The following is a 14,667-nucleotide window of genomic DNA, read 5'->3' as shown; positions in this document are numbered from 1 at the left end:
GATCCCTGCTCAGTCTGTGTGGAGTTTGCATGTTCTCCCCGTGTCTGTGTGGGTTTCCTCTCACAGTCCAAAAACATGCTGTTCAGGTTCCCCCATAGTGTGCGAGTGTCACGGAGTGAGTGTGTTTCACTGATGCATGGATGAGTAACCCCTTGCAAGTAGTGTATCTAGCAGTGTAAATCACCTTGGTGAATAAGATATGTGGGCTGATGACACTATATAGTATCTGTTGTAAGTTGCTTTGGACCAAAGCGTCTGCTAAGCGAATAAATGTAAATGCTGCCAAAAGATATGGAGGCTAAAGAGGTTTTTAAAAACATAACAGAATAACTTCAGTAAAGGGTGGAAAGATTTTTTCCTCCCCCAAAGAGTATTAAAATAGTTTTGCTGTAATCGTCTTAGAAAGTTACGCTAGTGGGTCGCGAACCCTACCACTGGCCCCAGGTTCGAGGGACACCACGTGACATGGGCCTTGCTGAGAACTTTGCTCCCCCCAAATATTGAACTGAATGTGTAGGATTACCTCCAGTAGCACTAGTGTATATGAGCACACAGAGGAACTCCAGAGCTTTTCTGCTGTCCTCATGTGAGAACACAAAGAGTCACACACTGAGGTGTCATGAACACCTATGTCTTTCCAGACAGTATGTTCCTTCAGCCTGTGGAAACGGAGATATTGCAGGTGGGTGATTGACAGCTGTCCATGACTCACTTCTGTACTTTTGTATTCTTTGTTGACCTGTCTTAGTTTCAGTCCCGCCCAGCCGAGTGGAATGTGCCCAAGAGGTGTCGCACAATATCGTGTATTTACTCTATTAGTCGCTGTATTTATTATATTAATTTCTGGATTCACTTGATTTTTTTGCAGTTTGCTTATGGTATTTACCTGTTTAGGTGTATGTTTAAGTTCCTGTTAAAATGCAGAATGAGAACTGGACACACAAAGTTCATTTTCTGTCTGTGCTTTACCAGAATTATTTACATAAGTTGTCATCACTGGTAGAACAAGTTTGTGTTGTCATGAGCCATAAATGAAAATGATAAATGAACGCTGAGGGTTCTGCCCCAAAAGATATGCAACTGTTATTAATTTTGTGGAAAAAATAGAGGAAGTTTTTCAGTATAAAACACAGTTCTTTAGGTATTAGAGCGTTTTTCCTAAATAAACATTGTTCACACGTTTATGAATTACCCTACGTAACCTCCGGCCAGTTATACCTGTACTGCACCTGTCTACCTGCTGGCCGCGTTCACACGTTTCATGCCCCACCCATTTTCGCACCCCTACTGCCGCCCTGGAACGCCATTGGTCATTCTGACTCCTGTGAATTCGTCTCGGAACACAATTGGTCGGCGGGCGGAGTGAGTGACGTGTGCGTGGATCACCTGGAATTCGGTCAGTCGTCAGCGGCGTCTTGCGCGCACTGCGATGGGCGGACGGTGGAACGAGGTCAAAAAACACACCTCGGCTTTTCACCACCGAATGGACGTGGGCCTCCGGTTCACAAACGCATTTTTCTAGTCCTCTCCGACCGTTCTTTAAGGATTTAATACCGCGGACTCGAAAGGGACGCTTCCACAGTCCGCAGCGACATTTTCTTGCTCATTTTTCCCCGTCAGCAAAGACAGAGCGCGCGTCCTGCTCGCGACCAGAATGACTGCCTGATCGGATCCGTACCATCGCTCGCGACGCCGCCTCGCGCTGCTCATTGGCCCTTGGGCGCGCCCCGCCATGGTAGATTCGAGTACCATGAGGAAGACCACTGTGGTCCCGGACATCAAACCGCTGGAGCTGTACGACTTTAGCCGGGCGAAGATCCGCGCGAGTCTGGGCTGGATCCTGGGAAAGACGTTCGGCACTGCAGGTAGGTACTGCTGTATTTGTCTTAATATGTGCAGGTATGTCATGATTATTCCGTAAAAGTATACGTGCGTGAATGTTACGCTGTCCATGTTTGTAACATGTACCATTGACGGACCCCCACCCCCCTCCCCCGCCCTTCTTGTCAGAACGCGTGGAGGCGCGCGCGACGTGCGGACTCAGCGTTTCCTCCACACAAAGAACGCGCATCAGCTGTGTTGTTTTAGCCCCGACTCCCACCGTGCCCTGTGTGGTGGTGATCCCGAACTGTCGTCTCCGCACCACCAAATTCATCCCGTGGTTTCATTCTGTCTTCTCAGCATCTTCACCATCCATCGTCATCATTGCTGAGCGCTAGCCGTCAAATCCCGCGCGCCTGTTTGTCAGAACTTGTCCGGTCCTGTCCGATCTGTTCTTCTGACATCGTACAAGGACACACGGGCCTGGGGGTCCTCAGACAGCGAGCACAAAGAGGAGCTGCTCATAGCCCAGGCTCCTGCACAGTGACAGCAGCAGCAGCAGCCTTTTGTCTCCCTGATCAGTCACACACTACTTGTCTAATGTGGGTGGCTGTTCATGATATGTGTGTTTAATGTGTATAGGAATGAATGAATGTTCCAGAGAAAGACCACAAAGATGCTTTTGTACTATGGTGTAGTGAATGAGGTAAAGCTGATATGCTGGTCTTGGTAGGTCACTGTGTGGATTGCTGCTGAACCCCCCCCCCTTACTCCCCCATATAGCTGTGTGCTGAAGAACACGCTGCAATATAACGCGTTGGGGGTGATGAGATGCCCTTTATTTTATGTATGTATATGTGTGTTGGTATAGGGCTGAATCATGTCCGATGCTTGTAGGCAGTTTCGTGCAATCGCACTGCTGCGAGGAACCCACCCTGGCCTACTTCGTCACACACCCACCTAGTGAAATCCTTTTGTTAAACATACCCCCATAGAATTTAATTTAAAGTGTGCATGTCTTGAGCTTTAGGAGCTGTGTCGAAAATATCCAGTGCGTTTTAATGTTATATTTTCCAGGAATGGCTTTGTGTTCTCTTTCGTTGTTCATTTTGGGCTGTTTTTCATGAGCTGATATAGTGTTATAATGGATGTAAACATGGAATTGCTTCTGGTGGAAGTACAGCTGAGCTCTGTCCCTTTGGGCCTGTTTTGTCAGTGACTCTTTTGCAGGAGGGACAGGAACAGAGCTACATCGGTACGTCCAACTCGAATCGCCCATTCCCCTTCTTCATGTTCACATCATCAAACACAACCTCCTCTTCTGTCCCCTCCACCAGTCTTTGCGTTATTAATATCTTTGTTGCCTTGTCAAATTGGGAGCCTTTTTGAAATGGAAAATAGCACCGAATGTGCGGTGTGAACAGCTGTGCATCCTGATAGGTGTGGGTACCGATTCATGTGTCCTGTGCTGGGGTAGATGCTCTTATGTCATCTTTTATCCTGTTTGTGTCCGTGTGCGCTCTTAGGAAACCCACTCATGTTATTGGAGCTCTGCCTTGGATTTTCTTTGTAATCTTCAACTAAAAAGGAGCTGAGGCTCTTTCGCAACTCCATGGCCTGCTTTGGATTAGGGTGAACTTTGTATCCATGTTTCGGCTCTCCACTGTTGGTGCTGTGGGCAGAGCACCTCGCAGCATGTTGAAATTAAACATTAAAATTTCCCACCAGCCATCTGATGAGGTTGGACCTTGGAAACCACTTACGGTAGATCCAGTCTGTGGGTCACTCAACCCTACTTATAGAACTACAAAGGTGACAGTCTGCTTCTGCAGAAATCGGTTACATTAGGCCTTCCTCACTTTGGTTCATGTCAGCATTACTTATAGCAAACTCATATCTGAGTGACAGATATGCTGTAATAAACTCAAACCTCTGTATGGGATTTGACTTATTTGCATTCTCCAAATTAAGTGTCCTTGGCTTCCTCTGGTCCCAAAAGCTGTCCTCTCTACAGGCACCATGTGGTGTAATGGTTAGAACCATCATCTTGAAATTGAAGGACAACTGTTTGGATCCCTGTTCCATCTGTAGTACCCTTGAGCAAGATACTTTTCTGAATTGAAAAGTAAAAATTACTATCTGAACCGCTTATCCCATAGGGGGTCGCGGGGAACCGGAGCCTAGTAAAAATTACTTTCTTTGTTAAATGGGTAAATTACTGAAAGTTCCTTTGTCTACAGACCTAACAAGTTTTTTGGACAAAGTGTTTCATATACACTCTTTCTTCAGAACACCCAGGTTGATTGTTTGCTGAAGCCATCTGATCAAGTGAAATTCTGTTAGAAGATGGTCAAAGTACTATTTTTTTCATTTTTTTTTGGGGAAAAGTTTACCCTGAATTATTAAAGTAAATATTTACCCTACTGGATGAGTGGGTATGTTATTGTAAGTCACTTTGGAGAAAAGCATCAGCTAAATTAATACGGTAGTACTGGATCTGCTACTGCAGTCGTGTGTGTGTGTGTGTGTGTGTGTGTGTGTGTGTGTGTGTGTACACACATACTTTAGATATGTATGTACAGTTCTGCTTGAAAGTATGTGAACTCCCTGTGTCCCTTAGTTTTATCGCAAAATGGTTATTTAGTGAGAAGCAGAGTTTCTCATCAGATGTAACAGGTGTGAAATGACCAATTCTTTATGCTAGTTTAGAGGAAATCATGGATGCAGTAGAAAAACAGAAGTAGTGCAGGTGTAAAAATAACTGAACCCCAAGGTGCATTGGTTAAACCAAGTAGCTACATAGATGTGTATCAATTATTAATTTCCTCAGTTTATTTTAAGATTTAGATTTTGTTTAATTTTTTATGCAATAATGATGACCAGCCCTCTAGGGTTCACATACTTGGAAGTACCACTTTATATGTTAAAGTTCTGATTGGTTGAAATCGTCGCTGCGATAGAAATTGCGTACAAAGACCCTCTTGGGTGCTGGTTATTAGGTACATGTTAATGGTGTTGGGTTGGAACTTCAGTGCTCATCTTCACTGGACCTCGAGGTTGTGTGCTTTATTTGTGTTTGACTCATGTAGACTTTAGTGACTTTCTGTTATAGGGCCACCTTTTCTGAATGCCATTCCTCCTCTCTTCTGGTCTCTGCCAGATGAGCTGAATGTTGTTCAGACAGAGATGTCTTATGTAAGAGTGTGTGTTTGATTACTGTTTCTTATGATCTTAACCAGTGTGAGAGCAGCACTGAAGTGGCTCTGGACCAGTGTGTAGGACAGAATCACACCCACTGCACTTCCTTTTTCGTGTGTGTGAGCAGTTTTGCGAGATACAGAAATGCTCTTCTGTTGCTCTTGAGGCTGACATGTCGATTGTCTTGTCAAAATGCTTGGCCGTACCAAATGAGACATCTCCAGTGATGTTAGCGTGGCAGTGAGCTGACCGGACGCAGCAGATCAGGGCAGGCAGGAGGCTGCAGCGATGTCTCGTGTTTTTGTGTGCGCGAGATACAGGTGCGAGATACCTCTCCCCTCAGACAATGAATTGAGCAGTTCTCTGTGCGCCATGCCCTGTGTTGAATGGAGCCCTGTCCTCTGTCTCATTGAATTAGGTCTAGTCTCAAGAGGGTCTGCTCTTCCTCCTCTTCATGCCCTGTTTTGCATTATTCTGACCTATCACTGCCATCTGACATCCCTCCCTTCATTTAGATGCCTCAGTGTTCACTTTTCCCTGTTTTTTTTTCCTTTATCTTTTTAGGTCACCCCACTGAGTTATGGAGCTATACATGTTTTTCTTTGGAATTATTACTTTCAAAGTCTGTAAGTGTGGCTGATGAGGGGCTTTTCTCATATTGAGGTTAAAGGTCAGATGGGTAGATCTCACTTCTGTAGCACTGTGGGATTCAGTTGCTGAAGGACCCAGATCTGAACACCTCATCCTGCTTTAGTGCCCTTGGTCATGGTACTTACTCTAAACTGATGTAGTAAAAGTTACCCAGCTGTATAAAGGAGCAAATAATGGTATCCTTATGTACTAACCTCACACTGTCACCTTGGAGAAATGTCAGATGAATGAACATGTGATGATAAATACTCAACAGTCTGTGAAGCAGTCTCTCTCTCTTTCTCGTGTTCCTCCTTGTTTCCTGCCGCTGTGTTCCCACTACCCCATTGGAAGAGAAGGACTTTCTGTGTGAAGTGTGTTTACGTTGGTTCCTGTATGCTCCACCCAGGGAGTGCGTGGCTGTAAGGAAGTGCCGAGATGATTAAAGTGATTAGTCATGATGGCTACACCCCCTGCCACAGGTGGAAGCGGATGAAACGGTGCTCCTGTGCTGCCGGTTTAGTGACGTCACGGGACGTTTTTAAGTGGTGTGTTAGAGGGACATTAAGAGCCAGAATTTGGATTCCATGTATTTTCTTCTTAAAGCATCTGTGCCACTGTCCACCTTGGTTCTCTGTGTGATCAGAAATCAGAACCGTCAACCTCCTGGGTCACGTATAAAATCCATTTCTTTATTTTGTAGTCTGCCACCACAGAATGGGTTCAATAAACGCTCCACAGAACGCCTGTATAGGAACAACAAGGAATCCAGGTGATTAAGGAACTGTGACCAAAATTTGAGATTTAGTATCTTTAAACATGCCATTTAACTTACATTTCCCACTTTGTAAACAATACAAAATTACAAGGTCTTAAGTACTGTGGATAAATTCAGTTAAAATGTGTTGTTATAATTCTCTGCCCCTGCTTGATATAATCAAGTAAGGTCTTAATTTTTATCAGCTCCTAAAAATTAACACTGGTAACAGAAGTATAATAATGTGGAAACAAAATGTATGACAATGCCATGTTTGCTGGGGATGGACTCTCCTTGCTGTTAGTCTTCATGACTTGCATTAGTTTGAATGTGCTCCTTGTCAGATTGTCCTCCATACTGTGGGTTCTCAGGTTTCATTGATAATTTCCTTATCAACTTGTGTGCTGCCATGTGTTTTTGTCTTTGTGCTCTATATACGTCACCCCTACTTCTAAGAGCATACATTGAATTGTGATAATGCGTGTATCAGCCTCTAGTCATGTGATGCAAGCACAGGGTGTGACCTTGGAACCAGCAGGTTGTGGGGTTCAAAAGTAACATGGATATTCTACCAAATGTGGGTGATTTGTGTGTCAGCAGTGGAAACAATCAAGAGGTTTCTAAGGATGCCATGAGCTGGGGAAGAAAACTACCCCTCACTCAGCCGATTAGTCTTCACGTGGTACGTAGTGAATCAGTGTCACTCATTCTTCGCTGTTGTTATTTTTATTATACAGGTAATGGTTTTTGCTAAAGCAACTTACAAGTGTCATCAATAGAGCAGCATATTTTCACTGATGCACTTCATGGTAACTTGTCTAACTCAAGGTATAGCAGCAGGAGTTGAAGCTTTGGTCAGGGGCTTCTGGTCACTCCCTATACTGTACCTTTCTCTGTCGTCTTCGAAGGACTACTGATGAGAACAGAAAGCCGATTGTGCAATTCCCATAAAACAAAGTTAACGTGATATACTGTGTCCATTCCCTGCCTGCCACACCGCCTCCTTAATTGAGGGAAAGGAGCCTTAATGTTCGCTGTTTCCATGGTGACCAGAGCACCAACTCTGGGCCATGTCTTTGACTGTGAGGCTCATGGAGGGAGGGATACAGTTTAACCCTGGGTTTCTTACATGTGGGGAAGTAAGCAACAAGCTGTATGTGTGTTTGCGAGTGCCCACCTTCCTCACCCGAGGTTTCATGTGTATTCCTTTGCTTTTGACAGAGTGGCCTGCTTACTCAATTTATGAATTAAATGGAGTAATCTGTGAATCACTAGGCCATGTGTCATATGGCCAAAGAGATTTGTTCTGTGGTGGGTGGGGTTTGTGGGAGTGGGGGTGCGCCAATGCTATACAGCCCTCCCCTCAAATACTGCCAGTTACTGAATGCTGGGCATGGATGACCCTGTGTTTAGGCCTTGAACAGCTTCTGTGAAGAGAGGATCCTAGACCCAGGATGGTGTAGTTCCTCCATTATCCATGGCCTTGTTTCCACCTGTGTTGTTGTCTGTCAGTCACAGGCACTCAAGTCCTCAAAGGAGGCAGTCGTCGTGCTCATTCAGCACACATTGTTTTTTTGATTTACAGCTGTCACAGTCATACTCTGGGCTTCAGGAACCTGAGGCCCGAAATGGCGTCAAATATTTGGTCGTAAAGCTTGCCGGAGGTAGCATAATATTTGCAGAATGGTGCTCGTGACTAGGTAGTGCAGGATGGTTAAGTGGGAAGAACGTGACACTGCGTTATGCAGTGCAGTAACCTGAGTCACTTCAGGAAACATCCGGCTGGGTAACCAGACCAAACTGTAATGCACAGGTCGCACCATGTAGTGGAGCAAAAAATTGTGCAAAGATAACTGGAGGAACTGCCAAGGTGGGGTTTGGCTCTCTGTTTTTCCTGACTTTTCACAGTCAGCGCGCTACGTGTCATTTTTGGGGAGCTGGGGTCCTTGTTTGTGTCTTCGTACTTTGTCCGAGGCCTGCACATCTCCTGACCTGTGACAAGGCAGGATGGGATTTTGCATCTCATCCACTAAATGCCATTGACCAACATGAGTTTGTAACTTGTGACCAGGACATGCTCATCTGCTCTGGCTGCTGCTCTTGCTCTCCAGGCTTTGTGCACACTCTGCTTTCTGTTCCAGCTATTGTGTGTGTGCATGTGTGTGCGCGCGTGCGTGGACATGCAGTGGGTTGCATCTTTAGGGAGTCCAGTCCAGCTAGATAAGGAGAGATAAAGGGGTTCAGTTTGCTCTCTGCTCCTTTTCTTGTGCTCTTCGATCCAGAAAATTCTCCCTGTGAACATTGAACTTTGACTCCCAGCTATCATCATGGGCTCACCTGAAATTCCTGAGGCATTCAAGGCCAAGGGACTGGAAACTGGTGGGGGAAAGATTTGCAAGGTTCCTCCCCCCTTCCTCTGCTTGTCCTTCATGGGTTTTCAGAGAGACTGCACTCTTGAAAGTGCTCTGGGGTGTGCACTCTGTGCCCGTGTGTGTGAAACGGGGCCCGCTGTTTAGGCATTCGCCTTTCTGCCAGGGCCCACATGGAAATGAGCTCGCTATCGGTCTCCTCCGTCTGACTCAGTCGCCTTTGCATCCTGCTTTGCATCTACACTGTCTCCACTATCTGTCTTTGCTACCGGCTTTCTGCGCCACGCTCTGTGTGCGTGTGTGCGCGCGCGAAAGAGACCTTGTCCCTTTCTGTCTGTCCTCTGCTGTAAATCCTTCAACGAATCTCTCTAAACCATCAGGGATGTACATGCTGAAGTGGGAGTGCAAATGTCTAGGACAGGTGAAGCGTTAAGTCATGTACTGTTTGAGTAGTGAACGTGTGGTGGATGGTTACTGTTTATTCAAATATATTTGATGCCTTTGTCTGAAGTGAATTACAATGTGGGCTACACTGTTTATTTATTTCTATATTTTTAAATTTTTTTTTTTTTTTTTTTTTTAATAAAAGTTTCAACCCATCAAGCACAGGCCAATTTTAACACATAGAGACACAAAGGGAAATTTGAGTCAGCAGTCCACATACGGGACTGTGGGAGTAAATTAATGTTTACATACGGAGAGCACGCACACTCCGGAGACTGAGCTGGATTCAAACCCGTGTCTGAACCACAGCCCAGGAGCTGTGACAGACCAGTTCTATTCCAGACTTTGTGCAACATGTGAATCCAAGTCGGAGAGGATGCACAGGGACCCGACGGCCAAACCATTGTAGGCCAGGTCCTCTTCCACCCATTTCTGCCCCTCTGAGCGGCTGCTCTGTGTGTTCCCATCAGCTCCGTTTCTTCTGTTCCTGTGGGACACGTCTCCTCTGCCCCCTGCTCTCGATCTGTTTATTGTGTCCACAGGCCCACTGTGTCTTGCTTTGGCTGCAGATGCAGATGAACCAGTTTGTTGGTGGAAAACCTGGTGTATCTGGTGTGCGTTTTGGGCGTGTTTATGTGCTGCGTTTTGGTTTGTCAGGTGATGCAGTTCTGCTCTTGCTCTCTGCGTGAATTCAAGTAACTGAGGCCCTAGGCAGAAAAAGGTGAATATCTTCCTGAAGGTGACACACACTTTCTGAACCTGTTGAACTGGGACTTTTGTTTTGTGTAGCACCTTCACACCTGGTGATTAACTAGTGAGTATAGTTTGTCCCAAAAAAAAAAAAACCCGGTTAAACCCAGAAATTAACAGCCCTTATAATGGAATCATAAAATGCCCCTCCAGTGTCTGAACATTGCACAAATATTGTGAAAATGATTGCTGTCTGACTGAACTGAGATACCATATGAAGGACAACGGACATTGTTGCTGTTTTACCCCCCTTTCTCAGTCGATGAAAACTCAATGTGCCACAAATGGTTTTTGTTCATGGGCCTCTGAGGTGCATTAGAATGTGGGTCACAGAGAGGGGTGGGGAATGGGACTATGATCCTGTGTGTGTGTGTGTGTGTGTGTGTGTGTGTGTGTGTGTTGTGCTTTGAGCCTTTGGGCTTATTCTGATAACCTGGATGTTCACATGTTCTCCCGTTTAACCTCATCCACACACTCCAAGCCCACCCCCCTCAAGCTTGGTTAGTCAGTTGGTTTAACCCAAGGTTACTCCGCTCATCCAAATGATTGCAGCCTGAGGGCTCTGTACTGCCTGCTGGATGAGTAGGGAGCCCTGGGTGTTTAGCCTCCCACTCTCCCTGTTATGCCCTCCTTTTCATCCAGACAGAGGTGGTGGGGAGGCTGTATGTTTAGTGATCGCTTTCCGTAATTCTGCCACCTTTAAGGCTGTGGTTTCTTGATTCTATGCCACAGATACGTGTGGGTTTGCATGCTCTATTTGTCCTTTCTGTCTCTTTGCTGAGACTGTTGGTGTGTTTATGTAACATCAGTACCTCATATTGACGACAGATGCTGATCCGCTTTCTTCCTCTTCTCCCCCTGTAGAGAATGTGCCCGTAGAGCTGCGGGACCCTTTCTACTGTGACCAGTATGAGCAGGAGCACATCAAGCCTCCTGTCACGCACTTGCTGCTGTCCTCTGAGCTCTACTCCCGTGCCTACGGCCTGCTCCTGGGGAGCAGGGTAGGGGCTGCAGCGCCCCCTAGAGACAACGCTGCCCTCCTTCAGCTCCTCGCCAACAAGGGTACTGCCCCGAAGGACCAGGGTGCCCTGGTGACTGAGAGTGACCTCCGTATGAAGCCCATTAAAATGGTGAGGTTGCAGAGCTCAAGAAACTGTGTTTCGAAAAAAAGATGAACAAATAACTCAAAGAAGGAATTGAGCATGTGTGTTCGTGCGCGCATGTGTTGAATGAGGTCCAACCCAGAAGATCACAACTGCTGATGTGAGTTGTGTGGTGATGATTGTCAAGCTAGTAATGGGTGCTCCAGCTCATTGGGCAGGCTGAGAGTGTGGTTCCCCACTGGGCTGTGGGCCTGCTAGTAAGGAGAGCTGTATTTGTAAATTGGGTTGGGGGTTCAGGAGACTACATGGGACCTCCTCCAGTAAAGGGATACAGGATGAGTGTGGTCTGAAGATTTCATTTGTTGTTGTTTATTTCTTTTATCTGACTCTTTTGTCTAAAGTGACTTACATTATTGGTGAATAAACTACTTACTAATTTACCCATTTATACAGCTGGATAATTTTTTACTGCATCAAATGAGGATAGTAGTAGTTTAATCAAGGGTACTACAGCAGTAGGAGGAATTTGAACTCAGGTCTTTGCATTGCAAGGGCACCTCTAACCACTATGCCACCTTCCACACTTAATTTCTGCTTGAGTTGTGGAGAAACATGTTACTTCCTGCCCACTGGCCAAGCATGCTGGGAATGGCATGGTAATGGACCAGACTAAGCATCTCTGCCCTGTTGGTGCCTCCCAGTGGCCATGGTCTGTGTAATCTATGAGCTTAGCTGGTACAGCTCGGTGTTTGGCTAGTGCTGTCTGGTTCCCCTGTGAGTCCTGTACACAGCTTGTACCTCATTTAATTCAGCACGCCATTAACTGTACAGTGCCTGTGGGAGCCTTTTCACTCATTTGGCACCACCTGACACATCTGTGGCCTCTGTGCTGGTCCGGGATCCCCAGAGAGCCCCAAGTTTGGCTGATGCTGCCTGGTGCTGGTGTGGAGTGGGTCAGCACGTGGAAAGTGGGTCAGTGCGCAGCATTAGGAGGAGGAGGGGCTGGGTGGGTTCTGGCCAGTGTGCAGCTTTAGCTTTGGCATGGCAATGATCTGCCGCTGCCCACGGCCCACCATCAGCATTTCCAGCAGCCCCCCACTACTTCAGGCACAAAGATTACTGACACAGTGGTAAAAACAAAGTAAAAAATGGTGCAGTCAGGAGAAAGCAATGTGGATAGAGAGCCGTTTTTTAATCAACGCAACTGGAGGCATCAAGAAGGCACACAGAAATGTCAACATTTGGGGTTTAATTATATAACAATCTCCTTTCTGGACCCTTTCCTTCTCCATCTCCTTATTTCTGCCTTCTGTCTTTTGCAATCATGCAAACCCCTAGTCATGGTAAACAGGGTAATTTTAATGCTTTTTTTTCACCAGCCAGGATTGTTTAGCATTGAGACCTTCTCAGCATTTCACTCATTCACTCACTGACTCTGTTAATAGGCGCTTGTTCTAGGCAGGGTGTGTGTTGTGGGTTTTATGCTGTTTGCCAGAACTGGTCCGTTCAGTTCGTGATATCCCAGAATTCCTGGGAAACCCACGCTCTGGCCACAACCTGCCATTCCAGGTGCGGTTCTGCGCAGTGTCACGGCTCTGTCATAGTCACCCAGGACCTTTGAAATGTACTTGAACTGGTAACCCCCTTTTTTTCTTTGGTTCGGAAAAACAATATCTTTAATTTTTGTGAAATTGTTTTTCTAGGCCTATGTATGTTGTCACCCTGCCCCGAAACATCAAATTTTTGCTCCAGGAAGTTTCGTTTTAGTTTTATATTTATTTCATTGTGCGACAGCTCAGCGAGAGAAATTTGACACAGCTCACTGAGCTTTAACACTGTTGCGCTGTGGATGCTTTCACGGGGCTCTTTATAGCTGCTTGGTGGCAGGAATGTGGCCCCGTTCTTGCGCCATGCCCAGTTTTCACAGTCCGCCTCTGCTGCGTAAATGTACCTGTGCCTCTTCTCTGAGGTTGTTGTGTGTTGAACTGGCTGTGAGCCTCTCCTCTGTTTTACACTTATCTCAGTTGTTCATTTAAGGTTATTTGGACTGTTTGATTATCAAGCTTAAGTAGTAAGTAACAGTAACACTATGCCACTTTCTGCCCCATATTTTATATTTGTGCTCCAGGGTTATTGCTCAGCTGTACTAATGGATAAATTAGTGTAATGCTGTACAAACCTTATGCTGTAAGTCATCGTGGAGAAAAGGGTCACAGAAATTAGTAAATATTAAATGCTTGCTGTAGGTAGTCTGGTCTTGAGATATAGATGTTCTTCTGGAAGGTCACAGTGTTGGTCATGCACAGGTTGACCGCAAGAACCACTCGTGATGGTCGTGACAGCTCTGCTCCGAGACTCCGATGTGGGGAGGCTTGTGCTCTGTAGGGGGTCACAGAACCAGGTCATCGACACAGAACACGAAAACACAACTCTTTATCCCGTATCTTAAGGTGGCACTGTCCTTGCTCTGTATGCTGTTCATTGATGGAATTCTGAATGTTGTTGAACTCCTGGTGCACCACCTTGTGTCTTTTTACACTCGGATACCTGTTTTTACTGCATTTGCTCACGGCAGACATGGATTCTGCTTTTCAAACATCATGTATAATAAGACTCAACTTCTTTTTGCATTTGTTAGTGTATTGTTACAGCGGCAGGCGTCGGTGTTCTACCTCAAGTTGTACTTTGCTATAGAAAAGAGCTTCGGCTAAAATATTAAATGTGGATGTTTGTGGATTTGGTTTGGGGGAAGCGCCCCTGCCTCATCTCTCAGACAACGGATAAACGTCTGTGGAGATTAGTGCAAATCTGCTGTCCAGACCAGACTGCATCATCCCTGGCCGGTTAACCCAGACTGGTGGCATACATATAGACACATCTCGCTGCTGGGACCATGCGCACAACACACACACACACACACACTGCATTTTTATATCTGTTTGATTGTGCTCACATGAAATTGTGAAGGTGCTGTTGTGAATACAATGTGTCGCTTTCTTTATTTTGGGACATTGTAAGAATTTTGGTGAACAAGTAACTGGTGCCAGATGGACACAGTTTCTCATGAAGAAGTGGTGCTGAGGTACCGTGTAGGAGGAGGTGCATTGTGGGAGAGTGCATTTACACCCGCCTAGCAGCCCTTGCTCCTCTCTCATTAGTACAGCTTGTGATGGGGCTTAGTGGATTCCAGGGGGCTGCAGACCCTCCCCCACACCCTCCGTGTCACCACCGTGCAGTTCTGCGGCCCCCCCACCTCTGCTCCCTTGTTCCGTTCCCAAGAGTAGGGCAATTCAGGAGTTCACATCCTTCACGGACAGATGTGCTTATCTGCATGTTTCAATATGTGGTGGGGGTTACGTGTGTCATAAAAGAAAAGGATGAGAAGACGAAGTGCTCTCCCTCCCTCTCTCTCACTTACTCACTCACTCACTCACTCACACGCACACTCGCATGCAAGAGGAGCCCTTTCTCTGGCCATCTCCTCATTCCACAGTTAATGGTCTGATGTGAGGTGAGGTCAGCTATTAGTGAGGAAGCAGTCTGACATTGCATAACAGCAGGACATCAATCTTGTGTCAGAGGGTGGGCTTTGGGT

General features: G+C 46.1%; 1 protein-coding gene across 1 annotated transcript in view; it reads left to right on the top strand.

Moving 5' to 3' along the window:
- Window positions 1–1,392: 1,392 nt before the first annotated feature.
- The window catches only part of camsap3 (calmodulin regulated spectrin-associated protein family, member 3), a 24,139-nt gene continuing 10,864 nt past the window's right edge, over window positions 1,393–14,667 (top strand). The window contains exons 1-2 of the mRNA XM_018754575.2: window positions 1,393–1,865; window positions 10,834–11,099. Of these exons, the coding sequence (XP_018610091.1) occupies window positions 1,733–1,865; window positions 10,834–11,099 (399 nt within the window). The 5' untranslated portion in view covers window positions 1,393–1,732. The remainder of the gene's footprint in view (window positions 1,866–10,833; window positions 11,100–14,667) is intronic.

The sequence above is a fragment of the Scleropages formosus genome, chromosome 8 (assembly GCF_900964775.1).
Source record: "Scleropages formosus chromosome 8, fSclFor1.1, whole genome shotgun sequence".
NCBI lineage: Eukaryota > Metazoa > Chordata > Actinopteri > Osteoglossiformes > Osteoglossidae > Scleropages > Scleropages formosus.
Note: the sequence above shows the minus strand (reverse complement) of the source record. Positions and strands in the feature narration are given on the sequence as shown.